This window comes from Podarcis liolepis, assembly GCF_965112155.1.
Source record: "Podarcis liolepis genome assembly, chromosome: 10".
Taxonomy (NCBI): Eukaryota; Metazoa; Chordata; class Lepidosauria; order Squamata; family Lacertidae; genus Podarcis; species Podarcis liolepis.
In genome coordinates this window covers 2,975,919-3,003,155 of record NC_139562.1, presented here as the reverse complement: position 1 = coordinate 3,003,155, position 27,237 = coordinate 2,975,919, and the positions used below count along the sequence as shown (strand labels likewise).

Here is a 27,237-nt window from a genome sequence, read left to right as displayed (position 1 = left end):
ATAAATTGTGGACATTGAGTGGAGCTGAGTGTTGGAAGATTCAGGACGGATAAAAAAGTCCTTCTTCATGCAGTTAAACTATGGAACTCACTACCACAGGAGGCAGTGATGGCCACCAACCCAGGTGGCTATGAAAGAGGATTAGACAAATGCTGGGGTGGTGTTGGGCGTATGTGCTGCGGAAGCTCAGTCAAGCGGTTAAGCTCACCACAGAGAACAGCAGTTTGGCAGAGTTGTCTTTACTAGACCAACACCAATATGCACTGCTACACCCACTATTTACAGAGGTTACAAGTGATCTTCTCTCTCTGAGCCCAGAGAGGGCTCTTTAACATCAAAGTCCTTGCCGTGATGAGGTTGGCAGCCAAGTCCTAAGTTCAGTTGCTTGCAAAGTCCTGCAACTGATAGACTTCTCTAGGTTCTGGCAATTTTCCAGCACCTTCCCCATATGATCTCTCTCTGAGCCCAGAGAGGGCGCTTTGCTTCCAAGTCCCTGCTGTGATAAGGTCCATATATGGATAAGCTAAAGTATGGAACTCACTCCCATGGGAGGAAGCGGCGGCTTTGAAAGAGGGTTGTATACATTCATGGAGGAGGAGAGGGCTTTCGGCGGCTCCTCACCAGGATGCCAAAGCTCTGCCTTCGACAGTCAGAGGCAGCCATACCAGCCGGGTATGGGCAGGGCAGACAACCCTTGCACTTGTGTTCTGCTTCCCGGCTACCTACAGGCGTCCAGTGGCTTCATCCAGCAGGCTCTGATGGGAGGCTTTTGTCCAGGGAGCCGCAGGTGGGGTGGGTGGGACGCCAGGTAAGAATTTGGGGGTAGATGCCCAGGATGGAGAAGAGGAGGCAGGAGCTGCTCTCAGGTCTGGCAGAAGGCATGCAGGTGGAGACACCCTGGGGGGCTGCTCAAGTGCCCCACCCCCATTGACATGAGTCGGAGGGTGTGCCATGGCGGGGCAAGCAGACTCACATAGTTGGTGGCCCACCAGGACTTGAGGATGAGGTATTTCTGGAGGCGGGGGGCAACGTTCAGCTGGAAGTCCAAGGCTAAGGCCTCCATGTCGTCATACTTGTCTGCGTCCAGCAGGGGGCGGACAGATTCCAGGTACTGCAGGAGAAGGAAAGCAAGGGAGGATTGGACGGAATCCTGCGCCCTTGGGACCCCCGCCGCCTTGCCCCAAGACAGAGGAGACGCAGGATCCGAGCTTGGAAAGGGTCTTGGCATCTGCTCTGCCTGCAGAAGGCCCCGGTTCCATTCCTAAGAGGATAGGTCACTGGGGAGAGCATGAGACTCTTAATCTCAGGGTCGTGGATTCGAGTCTCACACCAAGCAAGCAGGGGGTTGGGCTAGATGACCCTCGGGGTCCCTTCCAATACAATGAATCTATGACTCCCAGCGTGGCATGACGGTTAGAGTGTCAAAATATGGTCCGGCAGAGACCAGGGTTCGAATCCCCATTCAGCCACAAGGCTCCCTGGGTGTGACCTTGAGGGCCAAGTCGCCGTCTCTCAGCCTGGCCTACCTCACAGGGTTGTTGTGAGGAGGGAATGGGGAGGAGGAGAACGATGCAGGCCACCTCGAGGGAAAGGGGGCAGATAAATGGAACAGGTGTAACAAGCAACCAAATAAGAAACAGGGCTGGGAAAGGCTCCCTGCCTGGGATCCCGGAGGGATGCTGCCAGTCTGTGCAGACTGCACTGGGCTGCATGAACCAATGGTGTGGTTCGTATGGTGGAAGGACATGCTCAGTAGAAGAATATCTGTCTCTCCAGAGTGGTGCATGCTCTAGTTATCTCCCGCTTGGACTCCTGCAATGCGCTCTACGTGGGGCTACCTTTGAAGGTGACCCGGAAACTACAACTAATCCAGAATGTGGCAGCTAGACTGAGGACTGGGAGTGGCCACTGAGACCACATAAGACCAGTCCTGAAAGAGCTTCATTGCCTCCCAGGACGTTTCCGAGCACAATTCAAAGTGTTGGTGCTGACCTTGAAAGCCCTAAACGGCCTCAGTCCAGTATACCCCCATCGTTCAGCCCGGACACTGAGGTCCAGCTCCGAGGGCCTTCTGGCGGTTCCCTCGCTGTGAGAAGCCAAGTTACAGGGAACCAGGCAGAGGGCCTTCTCAGTACTGGCACCTGCCCTATGGAACATCCTTCAGATGTGAAGGAAATAAGCCGCTAAATTATCTTTAAAAGACGTCTGAAAGCAGCCCTGTTTAGGGAAGTTTTTAATATTTAATGCTGTATTCTTTTTAACACTTGACTGGGAGCTGCCCAGAGTGGCTGGGGAAACTCAGCCAGGTGGGCGGGGTATAAATAATAATAATAATAATAATAATAATAATAATAATAATAATAATAATTATTATTATTATTATTATTATTATTATTATTATTATCTGCCTTGCATGCAGAAGGTCCTGCATGCAGTACTCAACACCACCAGGTATGGCCTCAAACTCCACGAGAGCTTCTGCCAGTCAGCGCAGGCAATTCTGGGCTAGATGTGCTGGTGGTCGGCTCAGATCAGAGCCTGGCTGCAAAGCAAGGATGCCAGTCTGAGCTGCCTCAGGGCTGAAGCAAGATCTCTCTCTCCCAAGCTGTCTTGACTTGGAGGAACGGACCCCCGGTCCCTCTTCCCTGCTGCCATTCCCCGCCCAGGCATTGAGTGCCCAGTGCTTTGCCCGTTCCTCTTACCCTCTCGATGGTGTCCTTCACGCAGGGCACGGGCAGCTTGGGCAGGGAGGTCTGGAAGCTGTAGAGCATGGGGTTGCACCCGGACATCACCTTCACCATGGCCTGCCAAGAGAAGGGGAGGCAGATTTGACCGGTCAGCCCTGCGGGCCACAACGCTCTGCATTCCCACAAAGGACAATTTACATGGTCATTTTAGGAGCAGTCGGGTGGCGCTGAGGTCTAAACCACTGGGTCTCTTGGGCTTGCTGATCAGAAGGTCGGTGGTTCGAATCCCCGCGACGGGGTGAGCTCCCATTTCTCAGTCCCAGCTCCTGCCAACTAGCAGTTCGAAAGCACGCCAGCGCAAGTAGATAAATAGGTACCACTCCGGCAGGAAGGTAAATGGCATTTCCATGCGCTCTGCTTTCCGTCACGGTGTCCCATTGCGCCAGAAGCAGTTTAGTCATGCTGGCCACATGACCTGGAAAGCCGTCTGCGGACAAACGCCGGCCCCCTCGGCCTGAAAGCCAGATGAGCTCCGCAACCTTTGACTGGACTCAACCATCCAGGGGTCCTTTACCTTTTTACCTTTACCTTATACGTGTAATCTCACTGTATACAAGTTGTAAGGTAAAGGTAAAGGGACCCCTGACCATTAGGTCCAGTTGTGGCCGACTCTGGGGTTGCGGCCGGCGCTCATCTCACTTTACTGACTGAGGGAGCCGGCATACAGCTTCTGGGTCATGTGGCCAGCATGACTAAGCCGCTTCTGAAGAACCAGAGCAGTGCACGGAAACACCATTTACCTTCCCGCCAGAGTGGTACCTATTTATCTACTTGCACTTTGACGTGCTTTTGAACTGCTAGGTTGGCAGGAGCAGGGACCGAGCAACGGGAGCTCACCCCGTCACGGGGATTCGAACCGCCGACCTTCTGATCGGCAAGTCCTAGGCTCTGTGGTTTAACCCACAGCGCCACCCGCGTCTCTATACAAGTTGTACAAGTGACAATAAGGTATTTCAATATGCTGCCTTGCCACAAGCTTACAAAGAAAACGAGGGTGCCGCGCCAAAAATCTACATGCAAACAGTAAAAGTGCGGCTTGGACAAAAATACTAATTCTGCCGTTTAAAGTGCATGAGGAACAAAAAGCGAGGGAGGAGCCCTTGGAATAGTGCAACGGAATAATTCTCTGCCCCCCCGCCCCAGCCCCCCAAGATGGCCGCTCACCGCCCAGATCTTGGTGCTGCGGCTGGTCTTTCCGTGGGGCTCGAACATCCAGCCGTGGTAGGAGAGGAGAAGCTTGAGGGTCTGTCGGCAGAGCAGGATCCCCGAAATCCAGGCACCCGTGGAGAAAAGGACAACTCCCAGGAGGTGTTTGCTCCGGGGACTCAGGCAGTAATTGCAGCTGGGGGGAAGAGAGGGTTAATAATGGGGCGGGGTGCCAGCCCCAGAGATGTACTCCTCCTGGGTGACTCTGTGGCATCCCCTTCCTCCTGGGGGTCCTCCTCCTCTTCTAGGCACGCGAAACTACAATTCCCACCAGCTCCAGCACCATCCAACCATGCAAATAATAATAATAATAATAATAATAATAATAATAATAATAATAATATATTTATACCCTGCCCTCCCCAGCCAACGGGCTCGGGGCGGGTAACACCAGGTATAAAAACAATCAATTAAAATACAACTTAAAAACAAGATTAAAATACATTAAAATGCAGCCTCATTTCGGTAGAAACTCAAATCAAAAGCTTTTTGGGGATGAAAACGTCAAATCTTCACCAAGGCCAACTATCCAGACTGGTCCTACGTGGGCCAGAAAAAGTCCCCAAGTAGGAGTTCCATCACAGAAGGAGAAAGGAAAAAGGAAAGAGGGGAAGGGGATCAAGTGGATTCCAAGCCAAAGGCCAGCTGGAACAACTCTGTCTTACAGGCCCTGCGGAAAGAAGTCAGATCCTGCAGGGCCCTGGTCTCATGAGACAGAGCGTTCCTCCCGGCCGGAGCCAGTGCTGAAAAGGCCCTGGCTCTGGTTGAGGCTAATCTGACTTCCTTTGGGCCTGGGACCTCTAGGGTGTTACTATTTATGGACCTTAATGTTCTCCGTGGGGCAAACCGGGAGAGGTGGTCCCGTAGGTACGAGGGTCCTAGGCCGTGATGGGAGGTGTGGCCCCAAACAGCTGGAGCAGAGGCGGTTTTAGGGTTTGCTGTGACTGCACTGGGTGCTGTGCTACAGGGGGCACCCAAACATTGATGCAGAATGCAGCACGAGAGGCGGGGTATGTGTGTGTGTGCCAAATTTTATAGTCGCGCAGGGCGCCGCCGAAATGTAAGAGCGCACAATCCGCCACTGGCTGGAGGGCACCAGGTTGGCAAAGGATACTAACGCTTTAAACTCGCCCCTCTGGCTCCTTCACTCCTGCAGCCCAAGGACAAATCTACACTGGCCGGTTAAAACGTTAAAAATACACTATAACAATGAGACACCAGAGGGCGCTACAGGGCAGCCATCCATCGGCAATGGGAAATTGCATTGAGATTTTTTTTTGTATAGCCTTTAATAGCGTTTTGACAGATCAGTGTAGATCCAGCCCCACGTTGTTCCTTCAAGGGCATCTTACCATGGCGGCTGCTTTCTAAAGGAGCTGATTCTAAGCCTTCTTCAGCCTTGAATTGGTTTGCAGTGGTAGCCAAACTTCACCCTCCAGCTGTTTTGGGACTACAATTCCCATCATCCCTGGCCTCTGGTTGGTTGCGAACGTGCCTCCCACACAGGTAACGTTCGCAACCCGAACGTCCACTGTATATATTAATAGTGAAATAATTATTAAGCTTGGTTTTGGAACGCTTTGGCTTTGGAACAGACTTCCGGAACGGATTAAGTTTGAGAACCAAGGTATAACTGTATATAGAAATGAGCAAAGCAGTGATATTTTAGGGAGCAGGCTAGCAGGTGGGGCCCATGACTTACATCGTAGGAGCCTACACAACACAAAACACTGTATGTAGCTTTTATTTTATTTGTTTTTTATCTTATATTTTGGAAATGTACATCCAGGTGTGTGTTTGTTCCTTTAAAAATTTTTGGGGCCCCCAAGAGAGTGGGGCCCTAAGTTATAGTTTGTTTAGCTTATGAGAGGGAGTTCTGTATACCTCGGTCCTGTATACCTGAAGGAGCGTCTCCACCCCCATCATTCTGCCCGGACACTGAGGTCCAGCTCTGAGGGTCTTCTGGCGGTTCCCTCCCTGCAAGAAGTGAGGTTACAGGGAACCAGACAGAGGGCCTTCTCGGTGGTGGTGCTTGCCCTGTGCAACGCCCTCCCAGCAGATGTCAAGGCAATAAAGAACTATTTTACTTTTAAAAGACAACTGAAGGCAGCCCTGTTTAGGGAAGCTTTATCATGTCTGACGCTGTATTGTTTTTAATATTCGGTTGGAAACCACCCAGAGTGGCTGGGGAAACCCAGATGGACAGGGTATAAATAATAAATTATTATTATTTTTATTATTCTGTTGCACAGGCAAAAGTCCTTGCTCCAGAGGATCTGTTTCTTCAGACATCACCCGTCTCTCTTGTTTTGATATCCCAGGAGATGAGGGAACACAGGCCTGGGATGGAGAGGTTCAGGGAGACTTGGGAGGGAAGGAGATGCGGTGGGCACTCACCTGCGCGGCAGGTGCCTCTGGATCCTGAAGATCAGCCCCATGGACACGTCAACGTGGAATAAGCTGGAGCCCAGGGTTGTCGCAAAGATTGCCAGCCAGCCGGAAGGTGTTCCCGGGTAGACGCCGGTCAGGATGCTGTTCTGTGGGAAGCAGCCGTGTCAGAAGGCAGTGACAAAAACAAGCCCCTGCGTTGCAATACAGTGGTGCCTCGCAAGACGAAAAGAATCCGTTCTGTGATTCTCTTCGGCTAGCGATTTTTTCGTCTTGCGAAGCAAGCCCATTGACGGATTAGCGGATTAGCGCTATTAGGGCTATTAGCGGCTTTTAGCAGCTTATCTGCTGATCGGATCAGCTGATAAGCGGCTTAGCGGCTTAGAAAAAGGGGGGGGGGAAAACCCGCAGGAACTCGCAAGGCATTGTCGTCTTGCGAAGCAAGCCCATAGGAAAATCGTCTGGCGAAGCACCTCCAAAACGGAAAACTCTTTCGTCTAGCGAGTTTTCCGTCTTGCAAGGCATTCATCTTGCAGGGCACCACTGTACAGAGATATCTGCTCAAATACAGCAGCAACACATGGCTAATGAATGTAATAGATGTGTTACTGTTGGTAGCAGAAGGTCGTCCCAAATTTACAATTTCCAAATAATATACCGTATTTTTCGCTCTATAGGACACACCCGACCATAAGACACACCTAGTTTTAGAGGGGGAGAACAAGAAAAAAACACCTCTCCCTCTCTGCGCAGCGCGCCTTCAGCGAAGCGGCAGGAGAAGTGAAGCCCCTTCCATTTCTCCTCCCGCTTCGCTGAAGGGGAGCTGTGCAGAGAGGGAAAGCTGCGCAGCGCCTCTCCAGCAAAGCAAAGCCAGGAGAGCAAGAGGGGTCAGTGCACACTGATCCCTCTTGCTCTCCTGGCTTCAGCGAAAGCAACGCAAAGCCGCAGGAGCGCAGCAGGAGCGCTCCCGGAGCACTCTGGAAGCTTCGTGTTGCTTTTGCTGAAACCATGGAGCCTGCATTCGCTCCATAAGACGCACACACATTTAATCTAATTAGACACAACAATATAGTAAGAGTAAATTTTTTGAGGTCTTAGAACAAAGGAAGGAAGTCAATTTGTGTTTATGTACGTAATGATATGGGTTTTTTTCTGTAGATGTGTGTTTTTTCGTTTTTGTTTAGTTTAGTTTTGTTTCCTTTGGGTTTTTTTCTCCTTTTTCCTTTTTTGTTTTTTCCCCCTATATGTTCCGGGGATTTTTGTTTGTACAGTATTATTTTGGATTCAATGTTTGTAATTTGTTATGACTCTGCATTGAAAATAAAAAAAATTCTAAAAAAAAGAAAAGACGCACACACATTTCCTCTTACTTTTTAGGAGGGGAAAGTGCATCTTATAGAGCGAAAAATCCGGTATATGTCAGCCCATAACCAAAGAGTAGTCAACGTAATGAGTTACTAGCGAGGAACACCACGATGCAGGCAAGATGCCTTTCCACGTCCAAGAATTATTGTATTGGATGCTCCAATGTAACAAATCCAATATCAATCAGCAAACAAACAGAAAAAGTACAAGCGGATTGGATCAACTGTTTCGAAGATGGATCTTCGTCAGCTGATGATGAAATTAAATACATTACATACAATGAATGACAACAAAAATAAAACTGAGCAACCTGCAGAAGGGAGGCCAGAGGTGAGGAAGCACAAGGAAGCCAAGGGGTCAACCCCATCTGCATTATGGGGGGGTTGAACTAGATGACCTTGGGTGTCCCCATTCCCCCCCCCCCCCGGCATTCATTTAAGCAAGGATTTGGGAGCTTCTACAGCCCAGGAAGCACCTTCTCCTAACAGATCAAGATTTGCCAAAGCTCTACAACCGGCATCCCGAACTCAGAGCAAGCAACAGCTGTTTTCGTTGCACGGGAGGGTCCACCTCTGCACCTGGCATACTGTTATAGATACGGGTAAACCCTAGAAATCAATAAACGCCAAGGTTTTGATTAACTAGGATATGGATTAAAGTGCAGAAAAGGGCCAGAGAAGGAATTCAGAGAATTCCCAGGCTGGATTATGGAATCCAACCTGGACAAGCAAGCCCCATTAAGGGGGGGAGAGAGATGGGGCATTGAGAGGAATCCTTTGGCCTGGGGGGTGATAGGGTGTAGGTCCAAGGGGGCAGGAAAAGGGAGGTTTGAAGCAGAGATTCCGGGGAAGAGGAAAGAGGAAGAGGGGGGATCCATCTTTGATTGATTGATTGAATCTGTATACTGTCCTATACCAGGGGTCAGCAAACTTTTTCAGCAGGGGGCCGGTCCACTGTCTCTCAGACCTTGTGGGGGGCCGGACAATATTTTTTGGCCTCTGTGAAGGCCATGCACTGGAGGGGATTATCAGATATGGCACTGTGGAATAGATGAGGCTAGCACAGGTGAAATATAACCCAAGGTAAACGGAACGGGGCTCTGAAGCTCTGGAGGAAATTGTAGAGTTGGAAGGGACCCTAGAGGTCCTCTAGACCCTGCAATGCATTGGAAGGAAACAGAGCAGCTGGGGCAGCCCCAGGTCAATTCTAGGATTCCGCGTTGTTCCACTCGAACTCAAATCCTGCTCACCTTGATGCGGGCAAAACGCTTCTTCCAGGAGGAGAGGCCGGACAGGTAGATCTGCTTGAGGGCTTCTCGGCTCAGCTGGAAATCCACCCCTTCCGGGGTGACCGTGAACTGGAAGGCCACGGCCTGGTGGGCTTCCGCCATCTTGAAGGGTCCGCTGTCACCTGGACATAGGGGTGAGGTGGGGAGGAGGGGGTTGAGAACAGCACCTGTGGCATCTGAATATAGACTGCATTTTTAATCAAGGCATATATTGGCTTATATCTTGATCAGGTTCCTAAATTAAAGAGAGAGCTTAAAGATTTTCAAAAGTTTCATGCCAGGCAAGAAGGCCAGCTGTTTAAAGAACACAGGCAATGTTTTCCTCCTAGACAAGGGCCCCCCCCTTGATTTATAGCAGAAAACAATTCTCAAAGTCGTAAAAGCTGGAATTACAGACTGAGAGGGAGGACACTGACCCTACATGTTACAGAAGATAAAAGGGCATAGACCAAACATAATTAGGAATGAGTAAATAGTAAAATAAAACCATGTGCCTTAAACTTGAGCCACAGGACAAAAGGTCAAGAGCACATGGAAAACAAGCAACTGGCTGGAGAAGGGGGGGGGAGTATGAACAGGGGAAGAGGCTTATTTCCTATTTTATTTTGAGGCTGTAAACTGTTCCTTCCTTTCACTTTGAGGAAATATATCCTTCTAAAAAGCTATCTATGATAATGTATGAAATATATTGGTTTAAATGTAACTATGCAAAGGATTTAGAAAGTAACAAATTTAGATGTTAGATTCTTATTTCATAGAATCATAGAGTCCTAGAGTTGGAATAGACCACAGGGGCCATTGAGCCCAGCCCCCTGCCAGACAAGAAGACGCCATCCGAGCAATCCTGATATATAAGTTGTCAGACATTTGTTTAGAAACCTTCAAATGAAGGAGATCTTTCAATGTTGATGTGAAACTCAAGATCCTTGACATATGTTTAAGATAAAAATTTAAGATTAACCATTTGTTTTAGAAGGCAGTAGGGCAAGGAGGGCAAGAGGTGAGCTGGTAATTAAGATTCCTTGTTGAGACACATGTAAGATATATTAATACTTATTTGTCATTTATAGATGTAACAATATATAGCTCTTTGTGTTCCATATAAGGACAGGAGGATATGAGTGTATTTTTGTGATTGGTTATACCAATCAGCCAATAGGAATTTCAACCAGGCTGATGGGACAGAGGCAGCCACAGGAGGAGCAAAGGGGGCTGGATTAAGGGAATATAAGTGCTGGCCATAATGGCAGGAGGCAGGCCAGAGCTTGGTAATCATATACCACTGTGCCTCTCATTTATTTGTCTGACAAATAAATAATTATTTTAATTTCTCTGTTGCTGCGTTGAACATTTCATTCCAGCTAAGCGTTAACCACAAGCAGGGTGCTACATTTTATGGTGCCTGCGACTCGGATAAGTGGTCTGCTGGAACGCAGCCCCTTCGCCTCACTGGACGGGGTACAAGAGAGAGGACAACTGTGCCTACCCAGCGCGCACTGGGAAAATTTTTTCCAGGGGAACGCAGCAGTCTCGTCTGTCTGATACCCTGCCCACTGACGGCGACGGACCGGGGGGGACCAGAGAAATAAACAGGGAACCAGCTAAGGGTAAGTGCACTAAGGGGTTTTGGCCCTCCAATTAATTGGGAGGAAGAGAAGTCCTGATCAAACTTCTGCGTCTCAGTAAAGGGGAACTGAGTACGCTAGGTGGCTGGGTACATCAGATGGTGATCTGGTGTAGGGAAAAGGGAAGATTGGGAGGTAGAGTATGGTTGAAGTATCTGGCGCATTGCATGTGTGAGAAAGTACAATGTGTAGCTGACCTAAGTGTGGAGTGAGTACTACTTCGTTTACCAGTAAGGTGTGTGTGTGAGTGACTGAGTGGATACTTCACAGGGCCATACAATGGGAGTTGGGGGTTCAAAGGGGGGAAATACACCTCTTGAATGTATGTTAAATAATTTTAAGAAAGCCTTCTCAGGGGCATATGGAGTCAAAATGACGCCAGAACGCTTGAGAACGTTATGTGAACTAGAATGGCCAAAACAAAATACTGAATGGCCATTTCAGGGAACCTTTGATATAAATTTAGTAAGCAAACTTTGGTCTAACATCGCCAAAGAAACTGGAGGGTGCCCAGAACAATTTTCATATATAGATTCTTGGCTGAGCACATTAAATAAAAATCCTCCATGGATAAGGGAATGCAAAGTCCAACGATGCAAATTATTGGCTGTAAAAGCCGAAGCTAGGAAAGGAATCTTGCCAAATAAACTCAAACCCATTTTTTGAGGGACCAGAGGAAGAGCTGCTTCCACCTCCACCCTATGCTCCACATCGAAGGGAGCCTAATCCAAACACTCCACCAGTTGTAACCCCAAGGCAAGAAAGTGGAATGAATAATGGGGGTGGAGTCACAGAACTTGATTCCTTGATAGATTATGATAAATATCTTCAGGAGGCATTGGAGTTCTATAATGAAGCCCAAGCAGAAGTGGTTATTCCACCTGTGAGTCCCAGTAGAACTCCATCTACAGTCTCCTTTAATGGAACAACTAATTGCCCACCCCAAACCCCTGTACATCTAAGTCCTAGAGAATTATTACAGAAGTTACAGGGAGACCTTAATCGGTCAGCAAGCAATACAGCCAGGCGTATAAAGCTGCTAAAAGAACGCCTTGGGACAGATACCATCCCCTATGATTTGAGGCCCCTAGAGCAAAGCGAAGAAAAAGGTCACGTAGTAGCCCCTTTTAGAAGAGTATTTGATGCACTTGAGGAGCCTGTGCTGGTTAACGGGCAACCCGGACCACGGCCACCTCGAACTTCGATCCTCCAGTACATTCCATTCACAACTACGGATCTGATGAATTGGAAAACACTCCATCTTTCGCAGAAAAACCTCAGGCTATGATGGACTTGGTGACCTCAATAGTAAATACTCATAGTCCTACTTGGACAGATTGTCGCCAGCTCCTGAATACTCTCTTCACCACTGAGGAAAGGAGAGACATAATTGAAAAGGCACAGATATATTTGCGTGAGCAGGCCAGAGTGGGAAATATTTATAATATTGACCGTCATCTCCAGGACAACTTTCCCTTGGAAGATCCTAATTGGGATCCAAACAATGCAATTCACCTGGCCAGGCTTACCACCTACCGCCAGACGCTTGTGCAAGGTATCTGCAGGGCATGCCAGAAGCCCACTAATATGTCTAAAGTCTCAGGAGGGTAGACGTGTTACCCATAACACTGTTTCGTGTTCGGTGCACACCCACAAAAAGACTTAAGTTGTCACCTTTTGAGCTCCTGTATGGGAGGCCGCCCTCCTTTGTTCAGGATAGTCCAACTGACCTCAAACAAATAAGAGACCATGTGACACAGGGACAAGTGCAATCTCTCTCCCGTGTTTTTGTCTCTCTCCCGTGTTTGTTTGTTTGTTTGTTTTTATCTTAACAGGTGGGCCCTCGAGCGCACGCCGTGCAGCATTGCCAAGCCGATTCATCAGCTCCAGGCTGGCATAGCATATGGGTGAAAGAGTGGAAACGTGATCCACTTGCACCTAAGTGGCGTGGACCTTACACCGTCTTGCTCTCTACTCCAACAGCGGTGAAGGTAGCTGAGGTGACCCCCTGGATTCATCACTCCCGTTTGAAGAAGTCCGAAGGCAGTTGGACGTGCAAAGGTGACCCCTCTAATCCTTTAAAACTGACTCTCTCCAAAAACCCCTGTATCTAGCCCTACGGGGAACGGGCTAGGTCACGGGCAACATTAGACGACCGGCCTGCTGCAGCCACAACTTGGAAGCTGGCTGACCTGCGCACGCCTGAAGCTTGAGGAGCATCTGAACCAGCGACTGTGAGCGGGAAGATTCTCTTATACAATTGATTGACTGCCCCCTTGTGGAACAATTATCAGAGATATTACACATTGGGGATCCTTGGGATATATGTTTTGGTCTTGGTGGCTCCCCATTTCTGTCACTGGGGGAATTATATTGGGGCTAATATTTTTATGCTATCACAATAAGGTAATCTTTTGTGGAAGGAATGTATATGCTAGACATCAACATGATTTTATTATTAATCCTGATCCCTTGGGAAGGGGAAGGGTCCTTGAATCTGACCAAATTTGCTAAATATGGATTCCGCTATGACCACAATATGTGGGTAGGTTTAGCTGAGATGGTAGCCAATGTGCAAATAGGACCAATTGCCTTGTTTGCTCTCTTGGGCCAGATGATTCAGAGGGAGGTGTGCCCTTATTACCGATACCATTAGATGCCATTGGTATGGTAAGCGAAATGCCACACCAAACAGAAGTACAGAATTTCCCCGGATGGAACTCAACTAAATCATTACGAGTTATACCTGTACAAGGGGAATTCTGTGTACATAAATCATCAGATGCAGCTGATTCTACCATGATAGGCTCTTCTCATTGTCACTATACTTGGGATTATATTAAGAATACCTGGGCACACGATACTACCTATCGAACTCGGAATACCTTGCCCTGTGCACCTCCTTTTATTCATGCATGGAAAGTGGTATGGAACATAACTGTGACAGAAAAAGGCAATCTAACATACTGCACTGTGAACTCTCTACCTCTTTTGATATTTTGCCTTATGCACTCCACATACCAAAAACCTCAGACCCGATGGTTGTGGTGGATATGTGGAGAATGGGCATACAAGAAACTCCCTTCCAAATGGAGTGGGACTTGTTTCCTGGGATGGGTATTACCACCAATGTGGATTATGCCCACTAGTTCAGCCAAGCGAACACGAAGAAACGCTGATATTTCTCATATAGCAGGAGGAAGTACCCAAAGTTGGAGCGGTACTGATGATTGGCCACCAGAGCGCATTATAGCCTATTATGATCCTGCCTCCTGGAATCCTGGTGAGCTCATACAAGGGGCACGGGATCCTATTTATAATCTAAACAGAATAATTCGATTGCAAGCAGTAGTGGAACTTGTAACCAATGCAACGGCCCAGAGTTTGAGACTTATTGCACAACAGTTGGATGAAAGTAGAGCCCCATTTTGCAGCTGAAAATGGGAATGGATTATGTACTTGCCAAGCAGGGAGGCCTATGTGGAGTCTTGAACTTGACAGGGAATGCCTGTTGCTTTAACATTTCAGATAATGGTGAGGCAATCCGTGTGTTGGCCACAAAGATGGAGAATATAGTACATGTCCCAGTACAAACATGGGAAGGATGGGATATGGGATGGTTACCTAATGTCACAGGACTCAAAGGGATACTATTGTCTTGCTTGTTTTTCTTGACAGTAGTGGTAATGGTTTTATGTATGGTGCCATGTATCATCTCATGTTTTAGAAGTACAATTAGCAAGATGATTTCGAATGAAACTCGACCTCATATCATGGCCCTATACAGAGCTTTAACTCAGGAAGATCAAGCTATCAAGGACGCTTGGTAGCAAGGTCCTTGAGCTTGAAAGGGGGGAATGTGGCATCTGAATATAGACTGCATTTTTAATCAAGGCATATATTGGCTTATATCTTGATCAGGTTCCTAAATTAAAGAGAGAGCTTAAAGATTTTCAAAAGTTTCATGCCAGGCAAGAAGGCCAGCTGTTTAAAGAACACAGGCAATGTTTTCCTCCTAGACAAGGGCCCCCCCCTTGATTTATAGCAGAAAACAATTCTCAAAGTCGTAAAAGCTGGAATTACAGACTGAGAGGGAGGACACTGACCCTACATGTTACAGAAGATAAAAGGGCATAGACCAAACATAATTAGGAATGAGTAAATAGTAAAATAAAACCATGTGCCTTAAACTTGAGCCACAGGACAAAAGGTCAAGAGCACATGGAAAACAAGCAACTGGCTGGAGAAGGGGGGGGAGTATGAACAGGGGAAGAGGCTTATTTCCTATTTTATTTTGAGGCTGTAAACTGTTCCTTCCTTTCACTTTGAGGAAATATATCCTTCTAAAAAGCTATCTATGATAATGTATGAAATATATTGGTTTAAATGTAACTATGCAAAGGATTTAGAAAGTAACAAATTTAGATGTTAGATTCTTATTTCATAGAATCATAGAGTCCTAGAGTTGGAATAGACCACAGGGGCCATTGAGCCCAGCCCCCTGCCAGACAAGAAGACGCCATCCGAGCAATCCTGATATATAAGTTGTCAGACATTTGTTTAGAAACCTTCAAATGAAGGAGATCTTTCAATGTTGATGTGAAACTCAAGATCCTTGACATATGTTTAAGATAAAAATTTAAGATTAACCATTTGTTTTAGAAGGCAGTAGGGCAAGGAGGGCAAGAGGTGAGCTGGTAATTAAGATTCCTTGTTGAGACACATGTAAGATATATTAATACTTATTTGTCATTTATAGATGTAACAATATATAGCTCTTTGTGTTCCATATAAGGACAGGAGGATATGAGTGTATTTTTGTGATTGGTTATACCAATCAGCCAATAGGAATTTCAACCAGGCTGATGGGACAGAGGCAGCCACAGGAGGAGCAAAGGGGGCTGGATTAAGGGAATATAAGTGCTGGCCATAATGGCAGGAGGCAGGCCAGAGCTTGGTAATCATATACCACTGTGCCTCTCATTTATTTGTCTGACAAATAAATAATTATTTTAATTTCTCTGTTGCTGCGTTGAACATTTCATTCCAGCTAAGCGTTAACCACAAGCAGGGTGCTACACACCCACAAGCAGACAAAACCACTGTCCCCAGAAAACCCAGAGTGTTCTTGTAAAAGACTGACCCTGAAATAGGAATAAAAGCATATATGCCCCACAATGCAGACCCTCCAAGTGTCCCTGTTTTCCCAGATTTACAGAAGCCCTCCTGCTTTTACATAAAAGGTAAAGGGACCCCTGACCATTAGGTCCAGTTGTGACTGACTCTGGGGTTGCAGTGCTCATCTCGCTTTACTGGCTGAGGGAGCCGGCGTACAGCTTCCGGGTCATGTGGCCAGCAGGACTAAGCCGCTTCTGGCGAACCAGAGCTGCGCACGGAAACGCCGTTTACCTTCCCGCCAGAGCGGTACCTACGGTATTTATCTACTTGCACTTTGACGTGCTTTTGAACTGCTAGGTTGGCAGGAGCAGGGACCGAGCAACGGGAGCTCACCCCGTCGCGGGGATTCGAACCGCTGACCTTCTGATTGGCAAGTCCTAGGCTCTGTTTCCTTAGGATGTCCCTATTTTCATTGGAGAAATGTTGGAGGGTACGGAGTTATGAGACACCCCCCTCCAAGGGTCTGGGCAACTTTCTGGGATGCATGGGCCGAGGTGGGCAGAGCAAAAAATGCACATTGCACCCAGGTAAAGTGGGCTTGCTCCCCAGCACACACACACACACACACACACACACACACTCCCACTCCCCTGAGAATGGCAAGCAAGAGGTAGATCAGACCTCCAGGATAAGAGTCCCCTGCCAGGCAAAAATAATCAAGGAGGGGTATGATTTATTTATGGGCTACTTTTAAAACGAGGCTGCTTTTTAAATTGCATTTTAGCCTGTATTTTAAATTGGGTTTTTTGTTTCTGTCCCCCCCATTATGTTTCCATTGTAATTTTACTGGTGTTAGCCACCCTGAGCCCAGCTTTGGCCGAGGAGGGCCGGGTATAAATAAAATTTATTATTATTATTATTATTATTATTATTATTATTATTATTATTAAGTGGAGGGTCAGTGAGGGGTGTTGCCTGAAGACAGGGGGCATGGCCCAGGGTTTATTTCAAAACACTTCACTTCACAACACAATAAATAAATAAATGATGCAATCAAATTCAGCAGTGCTTTTTTTCTAGAAAAAAAATGTTTAAGGGACTCTCATTTTCCTACTCATATTGAAACAATGCCCCTCAGTGAGACCAAACTTAGATTCACAAAATGTTTAAGGGTATGCGTACCCCTGCGTCTCCCCAGAAAAAAGCACTGAAAATCAGAACAGGACAACATAGCGACGTAACCACTAAAAACCATAGCTCCGTATATCAGTCTCAGATTATCTAATGTACATCCCCCAAAGCCCATTGAAAGAGATACGCTTAACTGCCTGCCATTGCAAAGCCACGGTGCCACTACAAAAAAGGCCCTGCACAGGAGTCTGCCCTCTGGGCTTCCTATGGCAAGGTACACAGGGCAGGGGCCCCTGCTTTGCACCTCAGTGTGGGGGCAGATCTGTAGGCCAAGAGGCGGTTCCTGGGGTCTCCTTGCCCCACTGGGCCCTTTAAAAATTGCCCTTCTTCCTATTTTATTTTAAGGAAGGGGATAGCACCCGTTTAAGAAACAGCGAGGAGTTTGGCGCGGTTGCATCCGCTCGGAAAGTACCACCCAAAGCAGCTCCCAGGAGAGAGGCTGAAGCGAGCCAGGGTCAGAGCGGAAGGTCTAGCTTCCTCCTTCATCGCATCTCCATGCTGGGGAAAGCTCGCCCTGTTGAATTCCTGCCCGTCATGGAGCTGTCAAAGGCACAGCAGCCCTGCCAGAAGGGGAGAAGAAAACAGCAAAGTTGGAGATGGAAATCCTCCTCTCTTGGGCTGCACGGCACCAACGGCAAGCCAAGGGGTTTCTGCAGAAGCAAGGTATTTTGGAGTGCCGGGGGTGCGAGTGCGAGACCCAAGAAGCAGGCTCCGGGAGCCTCTTCCTGGAGGAAGGGGCTTCACACCTCCCCCTGCAAGATGCAGGTCAAAGGTAGCTGCTCACCGGTGGATGTCTTCTCAGGGCAGGGGGAAGCCTCTATCTTCTGAGCCCCCAACTGCCATGGAATCCCCAGACAGAGCACCTTCCTCCCTGCTCCATTTAAAGAAACAGGTCTACTCTGGACAGCATCTTCATAGCAAGAAATGCGGCGCTTCTAGCAGCCGAGGAGCAGGCAGAAAGTCACCAGGGGGAACTTTGTGATAAGCATTTTAAGGTCTTAGCTATGTAATAAATGTTCATAAATGTACCAAGCAAACACGTACATAAATATAGAAACCCCATGTCTGAAAAGCCCACAGAAAAAAAGTCCTGAACACATTGACCTCAATTATTTCTCTGCAAGGTCAAAGTGGGAAACCTTCCCATTGTCTTTTTCCTTCACAAATCCTGTCTTAAGGGCACATTTAAGATATGCGGTGAAAGAAGATTGGAAGAAATTCAAAGACTATTTACAGAAATATTGTAAAATTAATGAATGTTAGAATGATGTTGGATAGAAATTAAGTGGTTTCCAGCTGTAATGCTTTAAGAGACATAAAAAAAAGGTTCATAAATGGGTAAAAGCTTAATGGTAAGGATTTGCTGAACTAACGAATTGAAGTGGAATACAAAAAAGGGAGGTATGAGGAGGTCCGGGGAAATAAGTGTAAGAAAAATATACAACGGAAAATTAAGGTGTTTTTAAATGTTTTTATTTTGTAATTTTTCTTGTATTTTTTTCATTTTTACTATAATATCTTAATTTTTTTAATAAATATCTTATATAAAAAAGGCACATTTAAGATATGAATAGGGTGTGAGGCTGTGACCTGGCTCAGGAACTAAGTATTTATTATTACAAAAGACTGGCCAGGCTCCCCAGGCAATCCAATCAAGTGACCATTAAGCAGGTAACCTGGCAGACAGGAGGTAAACAAAGCACTCAGATTTCTGTTGTAGACCGCTCTTTCTGTGATGTAGGTATGATGTATGGAGGGGTGGTCTTGAGCTCCAGGGCAGGGCATTTAAAATGTCTATATAAGGCCTTGCGCGCCATTGTTCTGGGTTCCTCCTCCCTCCTGCGTGTGGTGAGTGAGGACCCTGTTGCAACAGATCAATAAAGATCAGGCTTACTAGCTGCTTTGCTTCTCAATATTCTCTGGTTGGCCTCTCTTATTTTCTCCTACCAATAGGGAACCTACGTAAGGACTCTATATGGGCTCTTGGGTACCCCATAAGGGGAAAAGGGCAGATTTTTGTTTACAACAACTTCTCCCTTCACAGCACCCCCACGTTGTTGTTTTTAAAATTGATTTCCAATATATAACAAGAGAGAGAGAAAAGAACACAGAACCACAATCCTCACTCCCCCCCCCCCACTCCAGGACAGATCAATCTAGTTAAGTTTGCCATAGTCCGATCTGTAATTTCGGTCGTCACCATTCTCCAGCATATACCGTATTTTTCACTCCATAAGACGCACCTGACCATAAGACGCACCTAGTTTTTAGAGGAGGAAAACAAGAAAAAAAAATTCTGAACGAAACAGTGAATGTATGATTTTTGTGGTTCATGCTGTGGCCACAGACATGTGATTTGACGGTGAGTTTGGAGAATCCATGTAGATCCGTGCTTTGTAACCACATTTTTGCGCCATTGCGGCTCCACAAAACAGTGGATGTGGGGTTTTTTGGTGCAGGCTGCAGCCGTGGGCATGCTATGTGATCTGATGGTGAATTTGGGGTGTCCCAATGCAAAAATCCCAAGGATCCATGGGCTTTTACCTCCCCCCTCCCAGGCAGCCTCCTTTATCGCGTCCCTTATCTCCCTCCCAATCGCTTGCCGTTCAGCGGCTTTGTTTCAACACCCACTTCCCTCCCCCCCCCCAAAGCACAATCTGTTTTTGCCCCAGGGCAATTCGGCTCCAAGGACCACGCATTCGCTCCATAAGATGCACAGACATTTCCCCTTACTTTTTAGGAAGAAAAAAGTTCATCTTATGGAGCGAAAAATACAGTATTTTATAAAAGGATGCCATATTTCAACAAAATCGTCTACACCACTTGTATTCTTCAACACATGCAATCTCTTTGTTATTTTTTTCTGATGCAACAATAGACCATGCCTTTGGTTTCCAAAGAGAGACACAGAGATGTTCCCTTCCTTTCCAATGCTGTGCCAACGCATCTGCCTGGTTGTGCTGCTGTGGAAAGCAGAGAGCTCGTCTCCGCTAAGGAAAGAAAGGATAAAGGCGAAGGGGGAGGACTTTCTAAACAGTGGCTCTCCTTTGCCTGCCCAGGAAATGACCAGTTTGCATGGCCTGCTGTTGTGTTCACCATAATGGCTATCGATCTGAAATATTGTTGTGGGTTTGGGAGGCCAGTCAAGATGTTGTCTTGAGTCCCTCCCCATTCTTGGGAGCCTGTATCTGTGCGGGTAGAAAGACTCTCTCAAGGCAAATCTTTAAAAATGTAGTAGGAACACAGACATCTGGGAAACACTGGCCTGCGAGCGCTCCAGTTGGAGAACAGCCTTTACCAAAGGTGTCATGGGCTTGGAAGACACTCGAACTCAGGACGCAAGGGAGAAACGTGATAAGAGGAAGGCACGCTTGGCAAATCCACACCGGGATCAACTCAACCAATGTCCCTACTGTGGAAGGACGTGTGGATCCGGAACTGGCCTCCACAGTCACTTAAGGACTCACTGTTAAAACCGTGTTTAGGGAAGACAATCTTACTTGGCTACAAGTGATTGCCAAAGAAGAAGAAGAAGAAGAAGAAGAAGAAGAAGAAGAAGAAGAAGAAGAAGAAGAAGAAGAGGAAGAAGAAGAAGAAAATGTATAAGAGCAAGCTTGCCAAACCAGTCCCTTTGTCGGAAGGTCAGCGGTTCGAATCCCCGCGACGGGGTGAGCTCCCATTGCTCGGTCCCTGCTCCTGCCAACTTAGCAGTTCGAAAGCACAACAAAGTGCAAGTAGATAAATAGGTACCACTCCGGCGGGAAGCTAAACAGCGTTTCTGTGCGCTGCTCTGGTTCGCCAGAAGCAGCTTATCATGCTGGCCACATGACCCGGAAAAACTGTCTGTGGACAAACGCCGGCTCCCTCAGCCAGTAAAGTGAGATGAGCGCCGCAACCCCAGAGTCGTCCACGACTGGACCTTACGGTCCCTTTACCTTTAAAGCAGGGACAGGGAACTCCTGTGAGAGCCCATCCCCGGCTGCTGACCATCACCACTGCCTCCTGGGGGAGTGAGTTCTGTACATTAACAGGCCTCCTATACCCTTCAAATACGTACAACTGGGTGGGAGAGGGGGCTTTTCGTCCTCCCTCTCTGCCAGCCCTTGTTGGGAGCAGCAATGCAAGAGGAGGGGAAGGGGAGTCCGGAGCCAGGAGCCCCCCCCCTTCCAGCCACCTTCTCTGGCCAGCTCCTGCCACTCAGGACTCGCTGTTTATATCTCCTGCTGGGAACAGAGCTCAGCCTTGGCTCAGGGAGGCTGTTTCCATCACGTGGGGCTGGCCTGGGGCCAAGAAGGGAAGTCTCAGCCTCTGCCCTGGGCGTCAGGCTCCCTCCGGTGCGTCACTCCCAGAAGACTGCTGTCAAATGAGAAAAGGATCAGCTCCAGAAGCCATGAGAGAGAGAGAGAGTTCTTCTCCTGAGCGTGTGCAAAGTGCATTTCTTTCGACAGTGAGCAATCGTGTCACCGGAGGAGGCGTGCTTCTTCACCTAATGCCCATTGCATTCTGAAAGTGGTGCCTAACCCAGCCTCCCTCCAAACTTTGTTCCAAAAAAGGCAGCAAACTGGCCAAAGAACATTATCTTTGTTACGACTCCCTAAATGCAAAGAGCAGCTCTGTGTGATGCGGATGCTTCCTTCATTATTTAAAAATGATTTGATAGCCTGAAGGCATACTCATAGAATCATAGAGATAATAATAATAATAATAATAATAATAATAATAATAATAATAATAATAATAATTAATACCCCTCCCATCTGGCTGGGTTTCCCCAGCCACTCTGGGCGGCTTCCAACAGAATATTAAAATACAATGGTCTGTTAAACATTAAAATCTTCCCTAAACTTCCATCATGAATGTTTTACTTACTCGCCATCTACTTCTGGTCACTTGCATACACAATGAAATTTGCCCCCAAAATCTATATACAGAGATGGAAGGGACCAACAACGATCATCAACCTCTCTCCAATGGAGGAATCTCGAACTCGAGCGCATGAGATTGAAAGTCTCAGGCTCCAAAGACTCTGACCTGTTCTTAACATTGTAAGCCGCTCTGAGATACTTTTGTAGTGAGTGGCTGGTAAACATAAATATGAATACGAATAGAAGCAGTGCCTCTGACCACAAAAGAAGTGCTTTCTGGTTCCACTGGTCTGTATATTCAGGTACCACCAGCAGTGGCGTAGCGTGGGGGGTGCAGGGGGGGGTGGCCGCACCGGGCGCAACATCTGGGGGGGGGCGCTCGCACTCGCAGCTCTCTGCCCCTACCTGGCTCACTCACTCTCTCTCACTGCAGTGCTGGCTGTGCGAATCCGATCCGAGCCGCCGGGTCGCCGCCCACTGTGGAGGGGGTGGGCGCCAGGCGTGCGGTGCGGAGAGAGAGCGAGGGACTATCTGGGGGAGGGACTGGGCAGCGGCCGCCCAGCGCAGCGCTGAGCGCGGGAGAGAACCACACCAGACCAGACCAGGCAGCAGCAAGAAGAAGCTGGCAGCGGCGGCAGGTTAGGGGTTAGGGGGCGCAAATTACTTGCCTTGCCCCGGGTGCTGACAACCCATGCTACGCCGCTGACCACCAGTGCAGTTCAGAAGCACCCTGCGCCTTTACAAAGTGATGCAAAAGGCATTTCAGGGGGTTGGACTAGATGACCCTCAGAGGTCCCCTCCCGCTCTAAAATTCTAAGGTTCTTTGGGAATGTGGAGCCTGCCCCTCGGACAACCCTCCCCAACAACAATCCGATCCACTGATGACTCCACAAAGTATCAAACGATGTACTTTACCAATAAAGGCAAAGCAGGGATCCCTTATCATCTTTGCTTTTTCTTATCATTCTTACTGGATTTGAGATGAGTGAGGGGAGGCCTGGAGGGGGGTGAACTGCTGCCTTGGCTGCTCCTTCCCAGCTGGTAATTCCTGCATTTGTTTAAAAGGGGGATAAGACGCAGGTGGCGCTGTGGGTTAAACCACTGAGCCTTGGGCTTGCCAATCAGAAGGTCAGCAGTTCGAATCCCTGCAACGGGGTGAGCTCCCGTTGCTCGGTCCCTGCTCCTGCCAACCTAGCAGTTCAAAAGCATGTCCAAGTGCAAGTAGATAAATAGGTACTGCTCCGGCGGGAAGGTAAACGGTGTTTCTATGCGCTGCTCTGGTTCGCCAGAAGGGGCTTAGTCATGCTGGCCACATGACCCGGAAGCTGTACGTCGGCTCCCTCAGCCAATAAAGCAAGATGAGCGCCACAACCCCAGAGTCGTCCGCAACTGGACTTAATGGTCAGGGGTCCCTTTACCTTTAAGAGTAGCGAGTAACACCCCCCCCAAGGACTAGCATCTGGAGTCCCTTTGCTCCTGGGGTGTCTGTCCCTGAGCACGGAAGGCCTGGCCAAACGCCCCCCCCCACTCCACGTCCCCCCAAGTCCCCCTGAAGCAGCAGGACCACCTGGGCTGCCCAGCCTCCCGATCTCACACAGATGGAAGATTCGGGACAGACAAAAGGACTTCTTCACGCAGCACAAAGTTAACCGATGGAACTCCCTGCCACAGGAGGCCATGCTGGCCACCAAACTAGGCCATAGCTAGTTTTCAGAAAACCAGGCTCAGGGCAGCAAATTTAAAACACTTAATTGATGCAACAAAAAACAGCATAAAATGCATTATAAAACGTGGATAACGATAAATTCAGAATTCAAAAATCAATTTAGGGGGGAAATCCATCCAATAAACATTAGATGATCACCAGGGCTAGCTGGCTAAATTAGTCCTCTTTGGGCCAGCGAGGAGACCAGGGGTCTCCTGGGACAGAGCATTCCACCAGGTTGGAGCCATCACTGAGAAGGCCCTGGCCCTGGTGGAGGATAATCTGACTTCCTTAGGGACCTCTAAACTATGGTTATTCATGGACCTTAAGGTCCTCTGCGGGGCAGACCAGGAGAGGCGGTTCCGTAGATACGAGGCCTGGACAAATTCCTGGAGGAGGAGAGGGCTATTGATGGCTACTAGCCATGGCTGGAGGCAGCAACACTTCTCTAGTTTGAAACCAGAGGAGGGGAGACACAGGACTGGGTGGTGTCATGGGCCTGATCCTGCAGGCACTTCTAAAGCTCTTAACCAGATGCAAGTGAAGAAGCCCTTCCCTCCCCACCTGTGATGCTCAGCACCTGAGACTCAAAGGCAGCTTCCCTCTCTGGAACCACCGCTGGCCAGGGGGAATCGCTGGGCAACAAATGGGTAGGGGGGGCAGCAGCTGCTCCTGTGGACTTCAGTAGGCCCCAATATTCAAATCAAGGGGGGGGCACGAGCACCTCCTTGCCTATCCTGACACCACACTCAGTGGCTACTTAGTGGCTGAGATTCCTGCATCGCAGGGGGTTGGATTGGATGACCCCTGGGGTTCCCCACAGGAGTCGCTGTAATTCCCCTGAAATTGGACGGGGTGGGGAGGGGGCTTGTGGGATTTTCTGGGGAGGGGGTCTGTCTTTTCCCCACGCCTTTGCTAGAAGGATCCATGTCCAGGGTCTGCCCCGCGGAGAAGGAAAAGGGCGACATGCGTTGAAATATCCTTGCGTCTGGGTGATCCCTCCGGGGTGTCAGCAAAACCCATCGCCGCAGCCCACCCCTCGCTGCTATGTGTGTTGCGACGGAAAAGCACTCTGCACGCACTCAGAGACGCCGGTGTTTTTCCTCTGGGAGAGCCCCGGCGCAGCGCCCCTCCCCGCGTCCAGAGCGCAGCTTTGCTCCGCGCCGTCGGGGAGGTCAGGATCCGGTCTCCACCCCTCACCCCCCGCCCCGATCCTGCAAAAAAAGGGCAAGGCTCCAGAGCCCCCACCCCTGCCAGTCGGACGGTAGGCGCTGGTACCTGCTCGGGAACAGGGAGGGGAGGCGAGGCGGGGCGGGGGTCCCCGTCGGACGACGGCTCCGCTGCAGCCTTTCCCCGGGAGACGGGATGGGACGGCTGGCCGGCAGGCTGGTTCTCTGGCGGGGCTCCCTGCGCACCCGTAACCTGACACTGGCGCGGCTGCGGCTGCCCTACTTGGAAGGAGGGAGCCGGCGGCGCCCCCACCTCTCCAAGGCTCTGCTGCGCCACAGAGCGACGAGGTGGGCTGGGGGCAGCCAGGACGCTTCCTCGCTGCCCTGTCCGGCCCCTCCGATCATCAGCTGGGGAGACCTCCCCCCTTCGCACAAGAGCAGCGCCAGTTCCCTTCCTTGCCGGCTACAGAAGCGCCCTTGCCCCTAGGCACGAAGACTCCCCGGCCTGTATGTTGGGACGCGAGGTTCCCCGCAGGTTATTGGCTCATATCTGTCAACTTTTCCCTTTTCTTGCGAGGAACCCTATTCGGAATAAGGGAATTTTCCTTTAAAAGGGGTATACGTTGACAGCTGTGTATTGGCTGCGTGTGCTGGGCTGATCGATTTATTCTACTTTTCTGACATTTGTATCCAACTTTCCTCCGAGGAGCTCAAGGTGTCGTACGTGGGTCTCCCCGTCTTATCCTCACAGCAGCACCGCAAGGCAGGCCAGGCTGAGAATGTGCGTGAGTGACTGGCCCAAAGTCACCCCCTGCCGAACTCTGTGACTCTGACCACTAGGCCAGATGTTGGGCTCCAGGAGCTTTTGGAGGGCGACAGGGTAGCCCTCCCATGCCTTCGGGCACAGACGCTTCCTGAGTGCGTGTCTCGGGGAGCATGTCCAACAGAACTCCCTGAAAAAGCATTTGCTGTGCACATCAATTGTATTTTCACGTGGATGCAATATATAAATATATAGATTAGAGGCACAGGTCGGACAGGGAGGCAGAACAGAGTGGGACTATGACTCTCCTTGATCTGGACACTGGACTTCTGTTGATGCAGCCCAGAACAGCCTTTGTTGCTGCTGCATCACACCATGGACTCATGTTCAACCACAACCCTGAGATCCTTTTCACATGTGAGTTCTGTAGTTTGACTCTGCACTGTGTGAAAAAGTCCCAAATCTTCATTGAAAACCCACAAGTTCTCCTTTTAGGAGAGGGAAAACTTACCTCTATCTGCTTTCTCCAGGCCGTGGAGAATTTTATCAACTTCTGCTGTGTTGCCTTCTTACTCACCTTTTCTAAAAAGTCCCCCAAACCATGCAATCTTTCATCCTAGGGGAGTCACTCCACAGACACCCCTCTCGGCCATTTAAGTTACCCTTCTCCACCCCTACGGTATCGTTTTTGAGCCGCTGCAATGCTGCTGTAACCGTGCGATGTCTTGCACATTCCCACATGTGCAAAGTGCAAAGGGAACCCTCTCCAGGGAGTTCCCTGGGCCTCCTCCGATCACCTGCACCAGGAGATGCAGAGATAAACCCTCCAGCATCCCCCAGCAGCACCCAGGTGGCCAGCTTGCTTGTGCCTGCGCCTCCCTCCTTGCAAGCTCCGAAGGGTCTGCATTTACCTGCGACCTTCACCCTGCGTGGCTGACCTTCCTTCCTCCAGGTGAAGCAGCTCAGCTGGGCCCAGGTAGCTGCTGTTGCAGTAAAGAGCAAGCAGCAACCTGCAGCCTGGGACAGCCCCTTGCAGCCGGAAGGGCATTTGGAGGAGACTCCTGGCTCCCTGTGCGCCAGGCTGAGCCATTCCCCCCCCCCCAGGAGTCACCAGGCTGCACGGATAGAGGAAGCAGGAGGGGCCAGTCCTGCTGCTTTTGCTAAGCAAAAAGGGGTGTGTGAACAACAGGCATTGTTCCAGCTCCACCAACTGGACTCGCTCTGCAAGGTCTGTGCAAACTCCACTTGGCCTTCAGAGAAGAGTGTCTTCCCAAGGTCCTGGATAAATGTAAGAGCGTAAGCAGAGTGCTGGTGGATCAGGCCAAGGGCCCATCTGGTCCAGCATCCTGGTCTCACAGTGGCCAACCTATTATGCCTATTATGGGAAACCCGCAAGCAACATCTTGAGTACAAGAGCAACTCTCCCCTCCTGTGGTTTCCAGCACAGTGGGACCTTGGTTCTAAAACGCCTTGGTACTCAGACAACTTGGAACCCAAACGCTGATAAACCCGGAAGAAAGTGTTCCGGTTTGCAAACTTTTTTTGGAAGCCAAACCTGCTCCGTTTTGAGCGCCACACTTCCATCTTGAGTGTTACGCTGAGGTTTCTGTTTTTGCTATTTATTTTTGCGTTATTGTTTTTGCGGCTCTTTTTGTGTGTGTTTGTGTGACACTGTGGAACCCAGGTCAGGCACTGATTGGTTGTGTGACTGCAGCACATGGCTTATTGCTTTCATTTTATGGATCCATGGTCTCGTTAGATAGTAAAAATCATGTTAAATTGCTGTTTTAGGGGGTTGTTTTCCAAA

General features: G+C 49.0%; 1 protein-coding gene across 11 annotated transcripts in view; it reads right to left on the bottom strand.

Annotated features, from left to right (window-relative positions):
• CPT1B (carnitine palmitoyltransferase 1B) overlaps positions 1 to 26,545 on the bottom strand; it is a 42,684-nt gene extending 16,139 nt beyond the window's left edge. Inside the window, exons 1-7 of one of the 11 annotated variants that reach the window (XM_083461084.1) lie at positions 26,342 to 26,471; positions 17,341 to 17,488; positions 8,956 to 9,116; positions 6,351 to 6,490; positions 3,912 to 4,089; positions 2,703 to 2,804; positions 974 to 1,111 (exon numbers count right to left, since the gene is read on the bottom strand). In XM_083461084.1, coding sequence (XP_083317210.1) covers positions 974 to 1,111; positions 2,703 to 2,804; positions 3,912 to 4,089; positions 6,351 to 6,490; positions 8,956 to 9,096 — 699 coding nt within the window. In that variant the 5' untranslated portion in view covers positions 9,097 to 9,116; positions 17,341 to 17,488; positions 26,342 to 26,471. Of the gene's footprint in view, positions 1 to 973; positions 1,112 to 2,702; positions 2,805 to 3,911; positions 4,090 to 6,350; positions 6,491 to 8,955; positions 9,162 to 15,702; positions 17,489 to 17,712; positions 17,898 to 24,776; positions 25,211 to 26,341 lie in introns of those variants that run through there. The other 10 variants (XM_083461083.1, XM_083461080.1, XM_083461089.1 and 7 more) reach the window with 10 other exon arrangements.
• Between the last annotated feature and the right edge of the window lie 692 nt (positions 26,546 to 27,237).